This window comes from Atractosteus spatula, chromosome 1 (genome assembly GCF_055471065.1).
Source record: "Atractosteus spatula isolate fAtrSpa1 chromosome 1, fAtrSpa1.hap1, whole genome shotgun sequence".
NCBI classification, from domain to species: Eukaryota; Metazoa; Chordata; class Actinopteri; order Semionotiformes; family Lepisosteidae; genus Atractosteus; species Atractosteus spatula.
Genome location: NC_142706.1, coordinates 56,674,580 through 56,692,499, shown reverse-complemented (window position 1 = coordinate 56,692,499; position 17,920 = coordinate 56,674,580). Strand labels below are relative to the sequence as shown.

Here is a 17,920-nt window from a genome sequence, read left to right as displayed (position 1 = left end):
ATTAAGATACCTAGAAGACAGAGATACTGTATCAATTTATGTTGCATTAGCCTGATTATGATTAAAAAAACACATATAATTAAACACGCGTTTGCGATTTAAATCAAAACACGATTTAAATCAATATAAATGTTTATATTGTATCGCATACTGTCCAGCCTCCATTTCTCTATAAAAATTTACTCTATTACACACACCCACACACAATAGAAGCAGGAAGCAGAAGCAGGGACCGTTGTCAGAAGGGAAGAAGGTGACTATTCATTGTTATCAAAAATGACTTAGAATCGATCATGTTGTGATATTTTGAAATATAAAAGTCAATTGATTGTCCATAATATCGCTATTCTATTTTTTAGAAGAAATGTTTGTTAAAAGAAAAGTCCAGCACCAGCTGGATTTGAACACACAACCCGTGAGTTGGTAATCGGGCACGTAGACCAGTAGGCTACAAGGGAAGTCGCATGAAGAGAGAGGCGAAACAGCCCTACACAGCCCTGTTGCAGTACACGAATATAATCATATCGTTATTAAATTCTTTAGATACGCGATTCCATATTATATTAGCAGAAAAGCTTAAAATTACCACTTTTTCACACGCTATTTCACATGCTAGTTAAATACTTCGATGCTTGAAATGTTTAGGGAGAAATGGAATACCGGTGTGTATTTTTCCTTTAAAGTACCGATTCCTGGAATCTGACTGGCTGACACCCTTCTGAAGTGGTTCCATAAAATCTGGTATACGGAAAAGAAAGCATTGATAAAAAAAAGCCTGGACTCTCATGTATCTCATACAAGTATCTTTTAATACAGTCTTTGCTGTGCTCTTGAGGATCCTTGTGATATTTTGAGCTCTAGTTGAATGATAAGTGTCGCATTTTAAATCATTTTCGTAGTTAGAAATTATGAACGCCCTGTTAAAAGCAAGGGAGTTTTTATGCCCGTTGAAGTAAAACAAAATGCCTGACAAAGTATGGCTTGGACAGATTCCAAGTGCTTGTACAAATGTGCTAAAGAAATTATACTTCGAGTATACAGCTTGTCCAAAGTCATTCATTATTAATACTATTAGTAATATCTTCGGTAAAGGCTTTGATGCATAAATATTTCTGATAAAGGTAGGTTGTGTACTTTTGTCCAACTGAGCAATCTTGCTTTCATAAAATATACCAACATTTTAATGACTGATGATTAACATGCTGTAATACACAGTTCAAAATTAAAAGCTCAAATGCTGTACATGAGAGGTTAAGCTCCCCCTGGCGATTTTACAAGGTGACGCCGGATAGTTTCCAGCATGACGTCCAATGACGCGATTAACCGCGTGATACTGCATGATACCACGTGGTACCGCGTGATACCGCGACACGCCCACCGGGGTATGCCGCGAAATACCCCACCCATTTTGAATGGCTGCATCTGTATGTAGCATCAAAAGACACATCATGTATTGCAATTAATAGTTCAAGGGTGGCACAAGCACCTCAGAATGTTTTACAAATTCTTTATTAAGACAACCATTGGATTTCAATTGGAAAGCAGATATTTTGTAAGTTCCAGAAAAGCAAAATGTCAAAATGTTCACTTCACAGAAAAGACTTAAATCTACAATTTAAGGTAAATCACAGAGTTTGCAAGTGCTAGAAGAAAACAAATAAATTGCTGGATTTTTATTAGGTACAATTTGAAAGCATGAAGTAATAGCAGGTTTTAAAATAAATGTGTATCAAATGTGTAATCAACACAATTCATTTTAAACAACAAACATGTAACAATCAATGATTATAATTAATTACTATAATGCAGGGTTATCCAGCTTTAATCATTTAAAATGTTCCATGGAATCTTGTTCGGTTTATTATCTCATCCAATGGACAATAATACCTATGGCATTACAGTATGTCCCTGATCGAAATTCTGGGGCATTCGTTTTGGAAGTTCTGGTCTAAAAAGGAAAGTGCCACCTACAGTACTAATCTACCAACACCACTTCTAATAGTAGCCACGTTTTTCCTTGTATATCTCCCATTCCTGTACTGACAGGACCCAGCTTTGCTTATTTCAGAATTCTTATGACATCATGTAACAGAATTATAAAACTACTGCCATAATATGACTAACATAAATTAGAAGCAAGGCAAATAGGTGCATTTGAAATGTTATATTCACAAACCACAAAGAGTAGCCTTTGATCACCTTTAAACTGTGTGAATAACGTTTTTACAAAAATGTAGAATACTGTATGTATGAATGTATAAATGATGTACATGATAAATGTATGTTGATTTATGCAAACAATGTGAAAAGTGAACTAAAGAGGGTAATTATATGCACAAGGTATTCACAAAAACTTTCTAACCATATGGTTATCTAACGTGAACATAAGAATGCACACCTGAACAGATGAAAAGTAGGTATTCTGAACTGCAGTCCTTACAGAAGGAAAGATGCTATAATTAGAAGTGAGAAGAAAAGGAAAGGTCCAAAATTTGAAGAACAGCAATTACCAGACTATTATTCAAAGTATACTAAAAAATAAAATTGTTTAAAACAAATGTTTTACAGTATTTTACATTCTCCAACAGAATGCTCCTATGTTTCTCTCCTACATTTCTTTTAAAAGTTTTCAGTTTGTGTGTTTATAAGTGAATACTTCTAAGGGTAAGATAAGTTACAGCAAAAGTCAGCAAAAAATAAAGAGAAAAAAGAAGCAGAAATATAGAGATTGCATTAGTTTTCAGACCCACAAACACAACCTTTGATGAAAAGACCTTAAACGGCGCTCTACCAGTTCTGCATACCAGTTTATTCTTCTAGGCAGACTTGCTCAAGCTCTCTTGGGTCAATCACTTACAGACATCCATTTTCAAGTATTTTTCACAAAGTCTTAAAATAATTCATCAGGACATTAACTTGGCATTTCAAAGGGGTTCAATTTTCTATTCTTAAACAATTTTTGTGTTGCTTTGGTCTTGTGTTTTGGATGATTGTCCTGCTGAAAGGTGAATTTTTGTTATAGTTTGGGGTCTGAAACACATTTTCCTCTTGGATTTTCTCCATTTTCATCAGTTTTGACAAGCTTCAAAGTCCCTGTTGATGAAAATCAGAACTATCACATAGTGATGCCACTACCATGCTTGACAGTAGAGATGGTGCTGAATGAATAATGCACTACTGTATGTTGAGTTTGTGTCAGATGTAATTTTTGGCATGTAGACCCAAGAGTTCCAATTTCATCTTATCTGACTACAAAAATGTTTTGCCAATTGTTTGCAGTATTACTTAGATGCATTGCTGCAAATGCAATGTGATATTTGATTTTTTTCCCTTTCACACAAATTTTCTTTGTGTAGTGACAAAGATTTTGTTGACCCATGGACCTTTCTCCCTTCTTAGCCAGTGAACTCAATAACTGTTTCAAAGTTGCCACTGGTCAGATGTTCAGTTTGGACTGACAGCCAAATCTAGGTAGTGTCTGGGTGTCTTCCACTACTTAATGATCAACATTACTATGTTCAAAGACATTTTAATGATTTTTTTAATTTTTTTACCCTTCTCCTGCTATGTACCTTTATACAATTTTATCTTTGTGTTGTTTTGAAAGCTCCTTGGTCTTAGTCTTCATGCAGCTAAATGTGTGGCTTAAAGTAATTGCATGAATTAAAATTAATTTAGGCACACAGCAAAGGGTTTGAATATGGAGTAATATTATAGTAATAAGTGGAATATTAATTCCTACCCCAAATTATAATGACTTTAAAGCAACAAAAATATAAAAACTGTGCAAGGGTCTAAATTGTGCAAGGCACAAGTTTTTGGAGAGTACTGTATATGCCACATCTGAGCAAACGTGCATATACTGAATGGGTCTCTCTTTTTTCTTTTTTTCTACTTTTAAACCACCCAAGAATGGAAATTAATTAGACAATTAATTTACTGAATGTATTAGTAATTTCCAATAACTATGCCACATATATCAGACTCTATAATGCTTTAGCTAAATATGTAGTGTTACATTATAATTTTGAGAATTTCTATTGTAGCAGACAAGTTTAGGTGCAAGACCAAAAAACAACAGAAAACAGTGCACTAGCTCCCATTTCGAAAGACAATGCAAAATGCGAAATGCGAAAGGAAAAATTCCTAATACAAGAAATTGTACATGGCTAATAAAGTGATCTTATCTTATCATATCTGATCTTTTTCCCTTTAGCACACATAAATGTAAAATAAGCACACAGATTAAAACAAATTACAAATGCAAAGAACATATTTAATTTATTTTATGTTAATTTCCTTAGAATATCATAACCATAATTGTGATCTGAATAGGATGAAGCAGTTAAAAAATGTAAAAATGAAAGATTGAAAGATTACAACAGTTTTCAAACTTTTTCGCCGAAGCACACCCTTCAGACTTATGATCGAATCTGAGCACCCCCATTACTTTACTTATATATTAAAGATCAACTACTGAACATGAAATAACTCACTACCACTACTCTCTAGTATTTGGTGATTTTCTGTGACTATATGTGGCATTCCTTTCTTATCCACTCTATAGCTAACAGTGTAATGCGTCTGTCACGATTGTAGTCCCTCCTCCTTAAGGGTGCTCCGGCTCTTTCACTTTGGATTTAATTCTGTGCACCTGACCCCTGTTCCCAGTCCACCTTAAAAGCCAGGCGCTGACGTTCATCCAGGCTCTGCATCTGGTTTCCACACCGTGCGAACCCGGGACCTGGAAGCGCCTGGTCCCGTTAATGTTATAATCTCTGTTCCCGTTCCCTGTCCACCGGTTCTGACCCGGTTCATGTTTTAATTCCTTGTTGGATGGATCACCTGGCTATGGACTTATTCTTGTGCTTTTGGATTCCCTCTCTGGAATACTTTTGGATTGTTTGCCTCGGCCACACCTCCCCAGTGCACCAGCGCACTTTGGACACGCCCCCCTGTTTTCATCCCCGTATTCATGCATGACTTTTTCCTAGTGTTTCCTCACGATTCTGGATTGTGTCGTCCGCATAGGGTCCGGAAAGAACTGATCGTTACAGCGTCCTTGCAAGACACCTGTGTTAACTGCATTGGTTGTTTTTTTCAAGATTTTTCCAGTTTACATTTGTAAAAAATGCAGGTGGTTTATCTTATAAGTTGGTACTGTTTAGTTTAGTTTCATAGATTAGAGGGCTAAAGCCACAAGTTAGCTAAGACCTTGCTACACTCCACTATTTTAAACTTCAGTGTAATGCAAGTTCAAACAGGATGCACACAAGCCGGCTAGTGAAATACTCTGCCTCCATTGACTTGGAGGTTATGAGACAACACAGGTTAATTAGTGACAGACATCTAGCAATGTGAGATATCACCAAAACCCCAGGTACTCAAGGAAACTAGCTGAGGCTATTTCTGCAGCAACCCCAACTCTGTTCCCAATCTGTTTATTTCATTTCATTCCCCTTGTTTTTCCTTATCTGTGCGCAAAATCAACAGTGACAAAACAGGCGTAGTTCAATAAACTGCCTCTGAGAACCATCAACACTCCATAAGCAGACTCTGATATTTTGTATGGAAAGACAGTTTGAAGTATTTTTTTTTATTCAGCCATTACATTACAAACTGTAGTTTGAAAACTGCACGATTAGATATTTTCCTCTGGGCTGGTGAAGTGGTTATCTATTAAAAAACAGAAAGGGGTTGAACCCTGATAAGAAATATGGATGAATACTGGACCATTAGTGGGGACGATGTCTTTTTGATTTTTTGGATGCTTGTCAATGTTGCAAAGGGGGGCCATAGTAGGGCTTACATACATGGCATGTAGGAATAGGCATTTGGTACAGAACATGAATCTTAAACTGCTAGCATAACAGCTTGGTGTTGCAGGAGCAGAAGAGAAATACTTGGTGTCTATGTTCTGAGGGTGGGCAGTGCATCTGTATCAAAACAGGGGTAAAGAGAATCAGGTGCCAGAGCCATAGAGAACTTGAGAGAAGAGAGCTGGTGCCAGTAGTTAGATTTACTGAGCTTGAAACTGAATTTGAGCAGTGCATACTATACCCAAGCCAGTTAGGAATGCTATTTTGGCAGCCCAACATAGTGAGTGCTTCCAATAACACTTTGAATATGGAAAAACCACCTTGTAGGATAGCTTAATAGTTCATCTGATGGAAAACAAAGTTATTTATAAATGACCTACACAAATATGTGTTGCTCTTACCAAACAAAACCATGCAGAGGAAGCATCAGTCAAGGAAAAAGAGGCAAATACAACAGGTATTTGCACTGCAAACCACTTGCCTTTGTAATAATGTGCAACCTACTGTTGGTTCAGCATTAATATTGTAACGCTTACGGCCGACAGGTACTGTGTAAGAGCCGGCGTACCAGAGCAGGTGACGTCACCGCCCTTCCCTGTGATAGCAGGACCACAGCTACTGGGCTGTAGAGAGATCTCTCTTTAGCTCACGGGGCTAGGTCGCTGCAGAGAGATGCGGAAGTCCCGGGTTCGAGCCTCAGTCGGGATGGGGCCGACCAGATGCGGCAAGGGCGCCCACCGGAGCCCCCGTTGCGTTACATTGGTGTCAGAAGCGGGGTGGGATAGCCCTTCGCCGGGGACGGCGATTTAAGCGGGGGAGAGTGTAACGCTTACGGCCGACAGGTACTGTGTAAGAGCCGGCGTACCAGAGCAGGTGACGTCACCGCCCTTCCCTGTGATAGCAGGACCACAGCTACTGGGCTGTAGAGAGATCTCTCTTTAGCTCACGGGGCTAGGTCGCTGCAGAGAGATGCGGAAGTCCCGGGTTCGAGCCTCAGTCGGGATGGGGCCGACCAGATGCGGCAAGGGCGCCCGCCGGAGCCCCCGTTGCGTTACAATATGAATTCAAAAATGAGATTCAACCTTATTACAATATACTGCAGAGTGATGCACAAAAGTAAGTATGTGTCATCTTAATGCCAAGCACGAGAACAAATCCTCAGATTTAATATTTATAAACTGAAAACTTTGTAGACATCCTGTGTGAATCAGTCCATGCATGTGTTTAAAGTCCACATAACAAAACTAAAGGAATATAAAATATATTAGCTCTAACTAAAAAAAACCCTACCACAAAATAGCATCACTTTCTAATATTTGCTAAATCTCTACTTAAAATTCAAACCAAAATTCCTTACAGAAGGTATCAAAAAATACTTCTAATGCTATAAGTTACACACAGTAAAATGAAATATCTTTACCATTAGCACATTGGGTGGGAATGGTCCAAGCAGAGTGACTATGGAGCATATGCTGCATAAGGAAGCTTGAAACTGAACAGAAATGGCAATAAAAAAACAGACTTGCACAAATGTGAAAGTCATTATTGCATTGCAGGAAGCAAACAGTAGCCTGTATGAAAATGTTTATAAAAGCAAGCCATGCAAAAATAGACAAATGTAATATTCCCAAAGCTCTGGGGAAACTGCACATAAATTCATGTACTAAACTAAAGGCTAGGCACAATTTCAGAAATTATAAGCTGTGGAATGTGTATGGGTCAGAGAATTGCAAAGGAGCAGACACTGAGCTGGATTCTACATTTCAGATATGTACTGTATAAAGAATCAATACAGTGGCTAGGAAGGGAGTAAAGATTGATATGATTGCCTTGAAAACTGCAAGCAGAGATAACGTGGAACACTGAGCAACCGTATGTAGAGGGCAATAAGCAAATGAACTGTAGTCAGTGAGCAGGAGGCATTTATTATGATAAGGTGATAAAAAAGAAAAGCAGTTAGCATAAAAATGTAAAATGTGAAATTAAAAAATGTAAAATAAATTTGTCACCCCATGTTGTGGCCAATGCTGTGCTTTAACAGCAAATACTGTCAGCCTATACCCAACAGTAGAGTTAATGCAGACTGGAAGGTTAGAACCGAAAGACAAATGAACACCAGCAGAAATGGGACAACTTTATGCAACTAGAAAGTAGATTTCAGGACTCTCAGGCACAACTTTATTCACTTGAGCTCTTCAGCACATAAAAGCTATACAAAAAGTCCCTGGATGTGGACGATAAGAGGCTCATTAAGCACTATGTGTCCTAGTTCATTTTCCCCTCTTAATTCCAGAGCAGATTCACCATTCATAAGAAATTATTCTGCTGGATCCAGATCACAACATTAGTATAGCACATTAAGGTCAACAAAAGGTTTAAACTGTATTCTCAAACACACCTCCAATCATCTAAGACACACATCTCAATAATATGTAATACTTCTCTCAACTAAGAGTAACCTAATTTTAAAATCAGGAAAACATGACTTTATTTGTGAGACAAAATACAATAATGCGTTCAGACAGTTATTTTAACTGCTAGCAAACATGATATTCAAAACTTACATGCCTTTAAAATAATCATTTTTAGACTTTGTTGCATTGATAAGATAAACATACATTTGATTAGTCCACATGGACTGTGACAAAATGTGTGGCTAATGTAGGCAACTGTTTTTAATAGTATTAATTAAACAATCAAATAAATCAGATTCTATATTCTATACATTTTTAATCTCCATAAAACAACACAAAAAATTTAATAGTTTCCAGAAAATTTATAGCATAGGCTATTTTATTATTCCTCGCTGGTAAAAAAAAAAAACTAACAAAGTCAAACAAAGTGAACAGTCCATTGTTCTTTGTCTTTCATTCACTCTCCCCTTTGGAGTCTGGGCTTCTTCCTGCAACGCACCAGTAGTCATCTTTCTAAGCCCTTTCCAGGTTAACACATACCCCAGGTAAAAGGGAGCACATAACATTTATACAGAAAGGAGTGCAAGTAACAGATGCCTCCTCTCAGATAATGATTAGGCTGACTACTGTCATAGTAGTATAAAGTTATTACTTACTGAATCTCCTAACATAAACATCTTGTCTTAAAATATATGTTTCTTTCATATTAAATACTGTAGCTTCTAGTAGGACCATCTTGTTCATTGTGTGAGGGTGGAACTGAAGGCAGTTTTGCTCAGAGCTAAATTGAAACTGAATATCACACTTGATGAAAGACTTGCTCTGCTTGTACTGGTTACTCCACCCAAGTGCCATTAATGAAGACATCTTGACAAGGTTTTGGTCTCAAAACCAACGAGACCAGAATAGTCACATTTTGTGTATTGGGCCTCTTAGTAAACCATTTCTTTCCTTCTCATTCCATTGAGATTACAATGAACAGAGACCAGTTCTTATGTGTGGAGTATTGTGAGTTCTTGAGAAGTTGCAGAACAGACCACCATAAAATTCCCATTATGTCTTGTAACATAAACCTCAATAATTCTAATATGTTTTATAACTGAATAATGCAATAAATTTATGTTTTTTACATATCAATTTTATTAACAATTTCTGTAATAAAATGAAAATTATGTTAATAATATATATCATTTGGGGATTTTCAATATCAAAAATTGTAATTCATAATAGAAAATATTTTTATCATTACACGTCTTCATAATTCTGCCACGTTAATGCAGTTAGCACTCTATAACATTAAACAATTCACAAAACAGGCAGCAGAATTACAAAAAGAAAAACTAGGAGAGCTGTCCTCACAACATGACTACAACTGTTTTGCCTGATACATTATGCTTTTGGCAGTTTGTTGTTTAATTAAAAGTACATGTTCTACAGAAGATATTTTGACAAGATACTGTATAATACATCCAAAACCCTTTTATCCTACAGACGTTAGTTAGTGCTTTATCTTCTAAGAGTCACACTGGTGTTCAACTGTATGATAAATTTCTTTTACACCTGAATGGTTTCTGTAGAATAAATTGATAGTGGTGATCCTCTTTGATCCTAGGGAATTTTGCAAGGATTGGAAATTTATATATACACATATGATTACCTCCAAGATAAATATAAAAGAAATACAAAATTAATTGATATTTTGTTAAACATTCATCTTTATTTAATTTTGACTTAACATGCTACAAATTACTTTATTATCACACATGCTTTTTGTAAAGCCTGTACTTTAATTATTTTGAAATTTCTTCACGTTAAAAAGATTTGATCAGAAGTGAAACAAGTCATATTAAAATTCCTTTTAAAATGTTATATTATTTTACAAATCTTGCTTCTTCTAGAAATGCCATACACATAGAAATGTACATTTTCTGTAAAGATAAAATAATTTAGATAATTTAAATATCATCCCCACATTTACAAACTTACAGTACTTATGTTTTCATGACTAAACCATAGTGATATTTGGCATAAAGCATTTTGTTTTATAAATTACAATTCGGGATGTTGAAAATCACTAAATAAAAATCATGGGCTCTGCATGAATAACCCAAAATGGTAAGGTTCTTTTAGTGAAATATAATAGATTTTTAAAATCTAGCTCAATAATCTGAAGATATCACACGTATTTTTTTATATCCTATCAGTTTCAACAAACTGTGGGCAACTTGTTCCAGAGTACCATAATCTTTTGTTTAACTCTTTGTGTAAATTAGTGTGTCCTGTTCTCTATTTTAAATTCACTTTCAATTTTTCACTTAGTACTCACAGAGCACAGTTCTAGATCAGTGTCCAGCAGCAAACTCCTATCCACATTTGTGCATCTATTCAACCTCTGTATTAATTATATTAATTAGTTAATTAGTTATTTTTTTAATTAGATTATTAATGAAAGACAAAGTAGAATCAGCCACATAAATTGTGCTCATGCACAAATATATTTTATATGTTCAAATTAGAACAATGTTCTGGATCAAACCAGTTATCATTCAAGGTTTTCTTCTCTAATACAATACTGTTAGCCATGAATATTGTTTTCACATGTCTGTAATATTTTTTATAAACACAATAGAAGACACCTGGATAATCATCTAAATTCAATGCCACATTAATTCAGTCTTATTTTGTCAATGAAACTGGGACTAAATAAATTTGCAATAGTGATAGGTAAAACATGTAGTGCAGTGCAGTGTAGTGTACTGTTACAAATTTGTTATGAAAATAGAGAATTACAGAAACAGACTGAGTGAGATAATCAATAATTAAAGTCAACAACAAACTGCATAGCTGGAAGAACATGATTACATTTAAGGTGTTACATACTGTAGAATTTTTTATGTTATTTAAGGGGAGATTGACAATGTTTATTCATTTCAATAGGTTTTTCCTTTGTTGTCTGTCCTGACACATTACAATTAATTATTTGCTGCTGTATAGGCCTCAATAATAAAAAAAAACTTATTCAAATTAAATATTATTATTTTAAAATAATCTACAGTATATATGGCATTGTTTAATTGTTTGCATTTCACATAATAAACATAAATCATTGGGTTGTCTTCATTTTATCTATGAATGTATATTTTGTGATGGTTTCTAAGTAAATTGCTAAAAGCCACTGCCCTTTGCACAGCATCGAGTAGATATCTGCATAAAATATGATATGCTTTGTCTATTTCATACTCACTTTTGTGTACTTCATGTAACTGAAAATGACTTAGAGAGAAAGAAAATCATAATTTCATTCTTAGATGATTTGATCAACTTTTTTACATAATAGCTGCTCTTGTTTCAGATGCAACAAATCAAATGAAAATCTTTAAAACTGCACAATACATGACACATGATATGCTCGTATTTAAAAACCATGAAATATCTTTTAACTAGATACCTGAGCCAACACAGCCCTGGAGAAATGTATATATATATAAATTATGTAATAACAGTCATAAAAGATATTGTAGATATTACACCAAGGTAGAAAACTGTTTTTGGTCCATTAGATTTTTTTTTCAATATACAGTAGATGACAAATGGCATCTTTTATTCCATAACTGAAAATTATGTTGTTTTCATTTTTTTAAAGGTTTGGATTCATTCTTCATAAAAATGAACCAGTACTTCATAAAATTGACCTTGAGACAACATCCTATGTGAAGAAGATAAGCCTGAAAGAATATAACTGTATACCAAAGTCCATGGCCTATACTCACTTGGGAGGCTACTACTTCATCAGCTGCAAGCCCAACATAACTAATGCTATTAAACCTCAGCTCATAGTGGACAGTATAACCGACTCAGTGATTGGATATAATGGAAATGTAACTGGCACCCCATATATGTCTCCAGATGGACACTTCCTTGTCAGTATTGATGATGAGAAAGGTCTTATGAGAGTGCAGTCAATTACAATCCGAGGTGAGATTCAGGAAGCTTTTGACATTCACACAAATTTACACATCTCTGAAGTGGCTTTCCAACCTTCCTTCACTGAAGCACATCAGTACAATGTCTTTGCCAGTTCTGGGCTACAGACAGATGTTTTGTATGTTGAGTTAGCCACTGGTAAAGTCAAGATGATAAAGAGTCTCAAGGAGCCTATGAAAGCAGTAGAATGGCCCTGGAATGCCAAGAACCGTGTGATCAAGGACAGTGGATTGTTTGGTCAGTACCTCATGACACCTTCAAGAGAATCTCTATTCATTCTGGATGGTCGACTGAATAAGCTGAATTGTGAGATTACAGATGTGTTAAAAGGTAACACAATCATGTGGGTTGGGGAACCATAAACACTTACTGTCGCTCCTTATGTGGGATACTGTTGCACTCAATTGGGTATTCAATGTACACCCTTTTTCCATTTTAATAACATGTAAAAAGTACTTTTTAAATTGAAAAAAGTGAATAGCCCAATGCTGGAAAAACCTCATCACAAAAAGGATGGAAACAAGTAACTGACTTACAGTCAGTAGGGATTTTTACACTAAAGTCTGTACTTAGTTATAGAATTTATGTCATATAATAGAAACAGACATAATTAATCTTTAGCCACCAAGAGTTTTGAAATGCCATAATAAAATTAATTTGATTTGTGATCCGTATATCCCATTGATTTTTCTTTGGGATGAAAACAGAAAAAAGACATTGCTTGACCTTTAATATTTGAAATTTCAGCATCAGAGTCTTGTCCACTGTTCAGTCTTGCTTTTGTGCCTTCAAGGGATACACTTACATGATCTGGAGCAAAATAAATTATTATCCCCATTGTGGCTATAGAATGCTTCTTATTGAATATAATGGAATATAATTCAGATCACCACTACTTTCTTTCATGATGAGTGGAGGTATAAACTTTTAAAAAGAGGGTCAGGTAAACTCCTATAAATACATCTTCCTTATTGGGGCTTTTTGTGTTTTGTCTAATGTTGAATGTTCAAATAGGTGATTACAAGAGGATACACAACAACTGTTGTTTTGATTTAATAATAGTTTACAATATTATGAAAGAATAAAATGTGAGTTAAACAATTGGCAACAGAAATTTACTGAAATTGTAGTGCATGCAGGAAAGTCAGAGTTTTGTTTGGCTTCAAAACTAGCTGATTCACTAAGAAATATACAATGAACATTATCTATTTGTAAAATAAAATTGATTGGTAAGCTTTGCTTAAGTTATAATTTACAATAGGTTTTGAGGTGTGTGCAACCAGGATAAAGCAGTAAGATGAGCCCTGGCTGAGTCACATGTGTTCTGATGTGCATCTCATGGGAAGAAAAGACTTTACTGTTGATTCTCAATTATATTAAAGCACCATGAAAAAAAGAACTAGGACCAATGCTTTATGAAAAATATAGTTCAATTTTAAATAAAATATCCTAAAATGCTTTCTGCAGAACCTTAAAATACAGTTGTCATATAATATTTGAGGATTTTAGTTCAGAGAAAATGAAAGTAATAATCAGACTTTTGAACGTCTTTTGAAATATTATAAGCACAAGGTACTGTGTGCTTCTTAGAACATTTCTCTACCTACCTGTAGATGGGTGTAGTCTATGCATTTTCATTCTTAAAACCTGCCTAGATTAGGGCATTTTTAGGATGAACCTTTTCAGATTTAACAAAGTTCTTAGGTTTCTTTGGATTATTGGGCTTAAATTACACAAGGTTTAAGCTTGCTAAATGGTTGCTGACTAAAAAATAATTTTATATTTTTTATTTTAATGTTAATCTGCTGTAAAACTTCAAGGCAATCATTTAAAAGTTTGATCTTTTTATAATATTCTTTGACATAGAATAGAACTTGTCATATCCTCACAGCTTTTTACTAATGTCTTGTGACTTATAATTTTTCTAGTTGTGTTAACAAAATAGTTAAATGGGCAGTGTGCTATACCACTTGATAGTTTGCAGACGTGTTTGAAAATTCAGATTATAATTTCTAGAAATTGAACCAATTTCATTTTTAAGAACAAAATATTTCTTCATAAGTGATCAAGTATAAAGTGATGTTGATTAATAAAATTTTGTCTGTCTTTTACATTTAGTCATGTATGTTAATTCATGTGGCTGTTCTTCATGTAGAGATATGCTTGTCACTGACAGAACAATAAAGCCCATACATTTTAAAATATAACTGTCATGACTTTTTTGTGTCTAAATTTATATGATTAATTAAAGGTGTACCAAAGCATTCAAATGTCCAAATTCAAATGCATTTGAAGTATTACTTTTCTCTCATGCAGCTTGCTCAGGATCAGTGTTCCAAATAATGACTTTAAAATGCACTTCTCAGTAGTTTCCGTTTGTATCCTCTGTTTTTTGTTTCATTGCTCATTTTAAATAAATCCATTGGTTTCTCATTATCTTTGGTGATTTGTAAACTTTACTCAAGTCTACTCTGTTCAAGTGGAGCCATGGTAGCTCAGACTTCAAGGGCGTCTAGCTCCTGACCAAAAGGTCCTGGGTTCAATCCCAGGTAGGGGCAAGTGATGTAACTTGCTCTCGTTCCTTCCAGATGGCTCCCAGGGCCACTCAGCCTGCTTTTCAAATGAGTACCAGGCGTTAATCCTTCGGGGGGTAATAGGCTGTCCAGAGTGTGATGCTGACCATATCACTTCCACCTCCAGTGTTGGATGGTCAAAGAAAAATGGTGGCCCTTGCCCCCCATTCCCCATGGGCCTTTTTGGGCTGAAAAGGGACCTATCTACTCTAAATGGATAACGGATAAAACTGGTCAAAGATTAACACTCACAATTCTCCAGCAAAAGGAAAAATCTCTTTGAATGTGGGGCTAAGGGCAAGTTAGTTCAGCTACAAACTTTTGCTGGAATCAAGGAAAACGTGTGTAGTGTTGAAAGACTGAGAATCACATATGAAGCATACTTGAATTAGTAAATTTAGACATGCAATGTTTCAGAAAAACCCTGAAGGAGAATAAAGTAAATGAGAAGCAAATTTACTGTAGGTGAGGGAATGCAAGTCTGAAAACAGGTACTGTACTAGCAGCAGAGATTAAAACTCTGTGATTGGCAACAGAAAATGCTATATGACACAGATGGATAGCCTGATGTTGATGTAGGAAGAAATGGTTAGAGATTCAACTCTTGCTGAGTTTTGTTAGAACTGAACAGATGAGGACACATTTCAAGAGGAAATCCAAAAGAAGAAATATGAGTTCCAGCTTTGTGAGTGGAAAGAGTCAAGGGCCGACACCATACCAGTAGGACTTCAACAAAGGGGTTTGTACAGCAATGTGGCAACCCATCACCATGGTAGCCAGAGTTATAACTGTGGTGGGGGCACCAGAGAAGGTGAGGGCTGTGATCGAGAAGACACAGATCCATTGCAGATTGACATCATGTGCTCACACACATGGGAGCAGATTGAACAACAGTGACTAGGGGGCTTCTTAGGGGACTATGAAAAATATGCCTTAGGTGCAGTGGGTTGGGCTGATGGTTTAGGTCTGATGACATGAAGATAACTAAAATAAAAGAGCAGGCGGAAGTAGAGACATTTGATTTCAATGAAGAATTTGAAGTTGAATGAATAGTCTCATCATTTTGAAGAGTATTTAATTATCCATATTACTGTTCTCATAGTCAGACCATTTCAATCATTCCAGCAGCTACATGGCAATCTTCATTACTCAAGGCACCATAGTTATATTGTTCACTGTTAATTAATATAATGTCTCTTAAATGACTGCTGATAAAAAATATTAATCAACTAATTTAGGCAATTTGGCAGCTAAAAAAAAAATTACAAATCAATTTAAATCACTCATCCTCATAATTGTGTTGTGCCACTAAACAATACTAATCAAACAATCTACAAGCCTATCTGCTCACTATTTAAAATGTAAATAACATCCATTTATACACTGTTCCCATGATTGTCTTCCAAGAGTCCAAAACATATCCGATAAGGACAATACAGGATCTGCAGACTCTCTGGCAAGTTGAGCAGGTGTTTTCTTGGAGGATATCAGGTCATGTACTGCACAATGTATTCACGGTGCATTCTTATTGATGCCCCAGATTTGCTTCTAGGATTTCAAAGTAGGGTGGGTTTTCATCTTTGGGATTCAAAGTGGAGATCTCCTTCCCAGACATATTTCCTCCATGTTCTTTGATCAAGAGCCATAACTACCCACAAGTTGTTGATGTTGCTTTTCTTACGTTTTATTTTAATTTTATGTTTGAAACATTTCTGCTGGCTTCCATTAGTAGGATTGTTTTGGCAAAGTTGAGAGAAGAGATCTTTGTTGGGATCGTGGACATCTTTAAAATATCACCAACCCAGTGGAGCTTACATTGATGATCATAGCTTCAATTCTGCTTGTTGCCAGCTTGGGAAGGAACACTGAATTTTAGTGCATCTGTCCTCCAATGTGATAAGAAAAATCCTCAGCAAATAGCATATTGTTTCATCATCACACAGAAAAAATAGGAGGAATAATAATTACATAGTAGACTATCAGTGTAATTTCAGTTTTATGTTGCAATCCTGAAATACCCAGTTTCTAAGGCAACCAAAGATTGCACTTGGATATTGCAAGTAAAACTGTATTTCTGTATTAACATCAGCATTTTACAAAAGATAATTTTCAAGATATTGAAAATGCTCTACATCCTTTAAATACGCATCATGAATATGAACATATTGTAGTGAACTTCGACGGTATTTTTACATTCGGGGATTAATAATGAATTAGCAATAATGAGTGCATTTCAAACCACAATGAAACTACCAAGTATATGGTAACATGTACAACCTCCAATTTACATCACAACAAAGATGAAATTTCAATGTACAGTATGTGTAGCACCATATTGCTGTCGTTGTCTACGATCCAGAACAAGGCAACAAAACTTCCATTGATGTGAAAGTGGCCCTATTACATTGTGAACATGCTTTAGACCAACCTAATTTTGCTACTATATTAACTGTAAATATTTTTGTGAAACCGACAAAGTGACAAAAGTTTATAAGTTTTGCAAAAGAAGAGCAACCTGCCAACCAACTGAAATACACAATATTCATTTTCAGGTTTTGCAAACGTGCTCTATCATTTACATTGATGGTTATTATGGTAAATCACACCTAAAAGAAATATTCAAGAATCACTTTTATTTTTGCAAGGCTTGCTGTGCCATAGCCCATGCAGTCATCTGAACAGCTGATTTGAATGAGTGCAATTGAAAAGAATTCAAAACATCCACTTTCAGATGGTTTTGCCAAAAATAATACGTTAACTCTGCATGCAGATCATATCCAGACATTTCTGGGGTGAAATGGCTGCTGCACGACCTGTAGTTATTCAACTGTACTGTACATCACGCTGAACGCGTCATAAAACTAGTTGCTGGAACCAACATCAGTGTCCATGTTTATTACCCGTCTCTTGGTTAGTTCAATATCCCTTATAAAAAGAAACAGTTTGACTTTTTGCTGATTGGATCCTATGTTTTGTGTGCAGCCCACTATGTTCTGAATATTCAAATGCTCGATAGTGAGGGATTGTTAAAAAGACAAAAAAGTTAAAAAAGTTAAACACATTTCTCAAATTTACAAATAATTTGAAATTAGTTCAACGTCTCCTTCTCATATGCTTCAACAAATACAGT

The 17,920-nt window shown here is 35.5% G+C and overlaps 1 protein-coding gene across 2 annotated transcripts in view; it reads left to right on the top strand.

Annotated features, from left to right (window-relative positions):
* Nucleotides 1-14,419, top strand: part of fstl5 (follistatin-like 5) — a 282,078-nt gene extending 267,659 nt beyond the window's left edge. For both annotated transcript variants that reach the window (XM_088911811.1, XM_088911820.1), the window contains one exon: nucleotides 11,877-14,419. In XM_088911811.1, the coding sequence (XP_088767937.1) occupies nucleotides 11,877-12,579 (703 nt within the window). In that variant the 3' untranslated portion in view covers nucleotides 12,580-14,419. The remainder of the gene's footprint in view (nucleotides 1-11,876) is intronic.
* The last annotated feature ends 3,501 nt before the right edge of the window (nucleotides 14,420-17,920 follow it).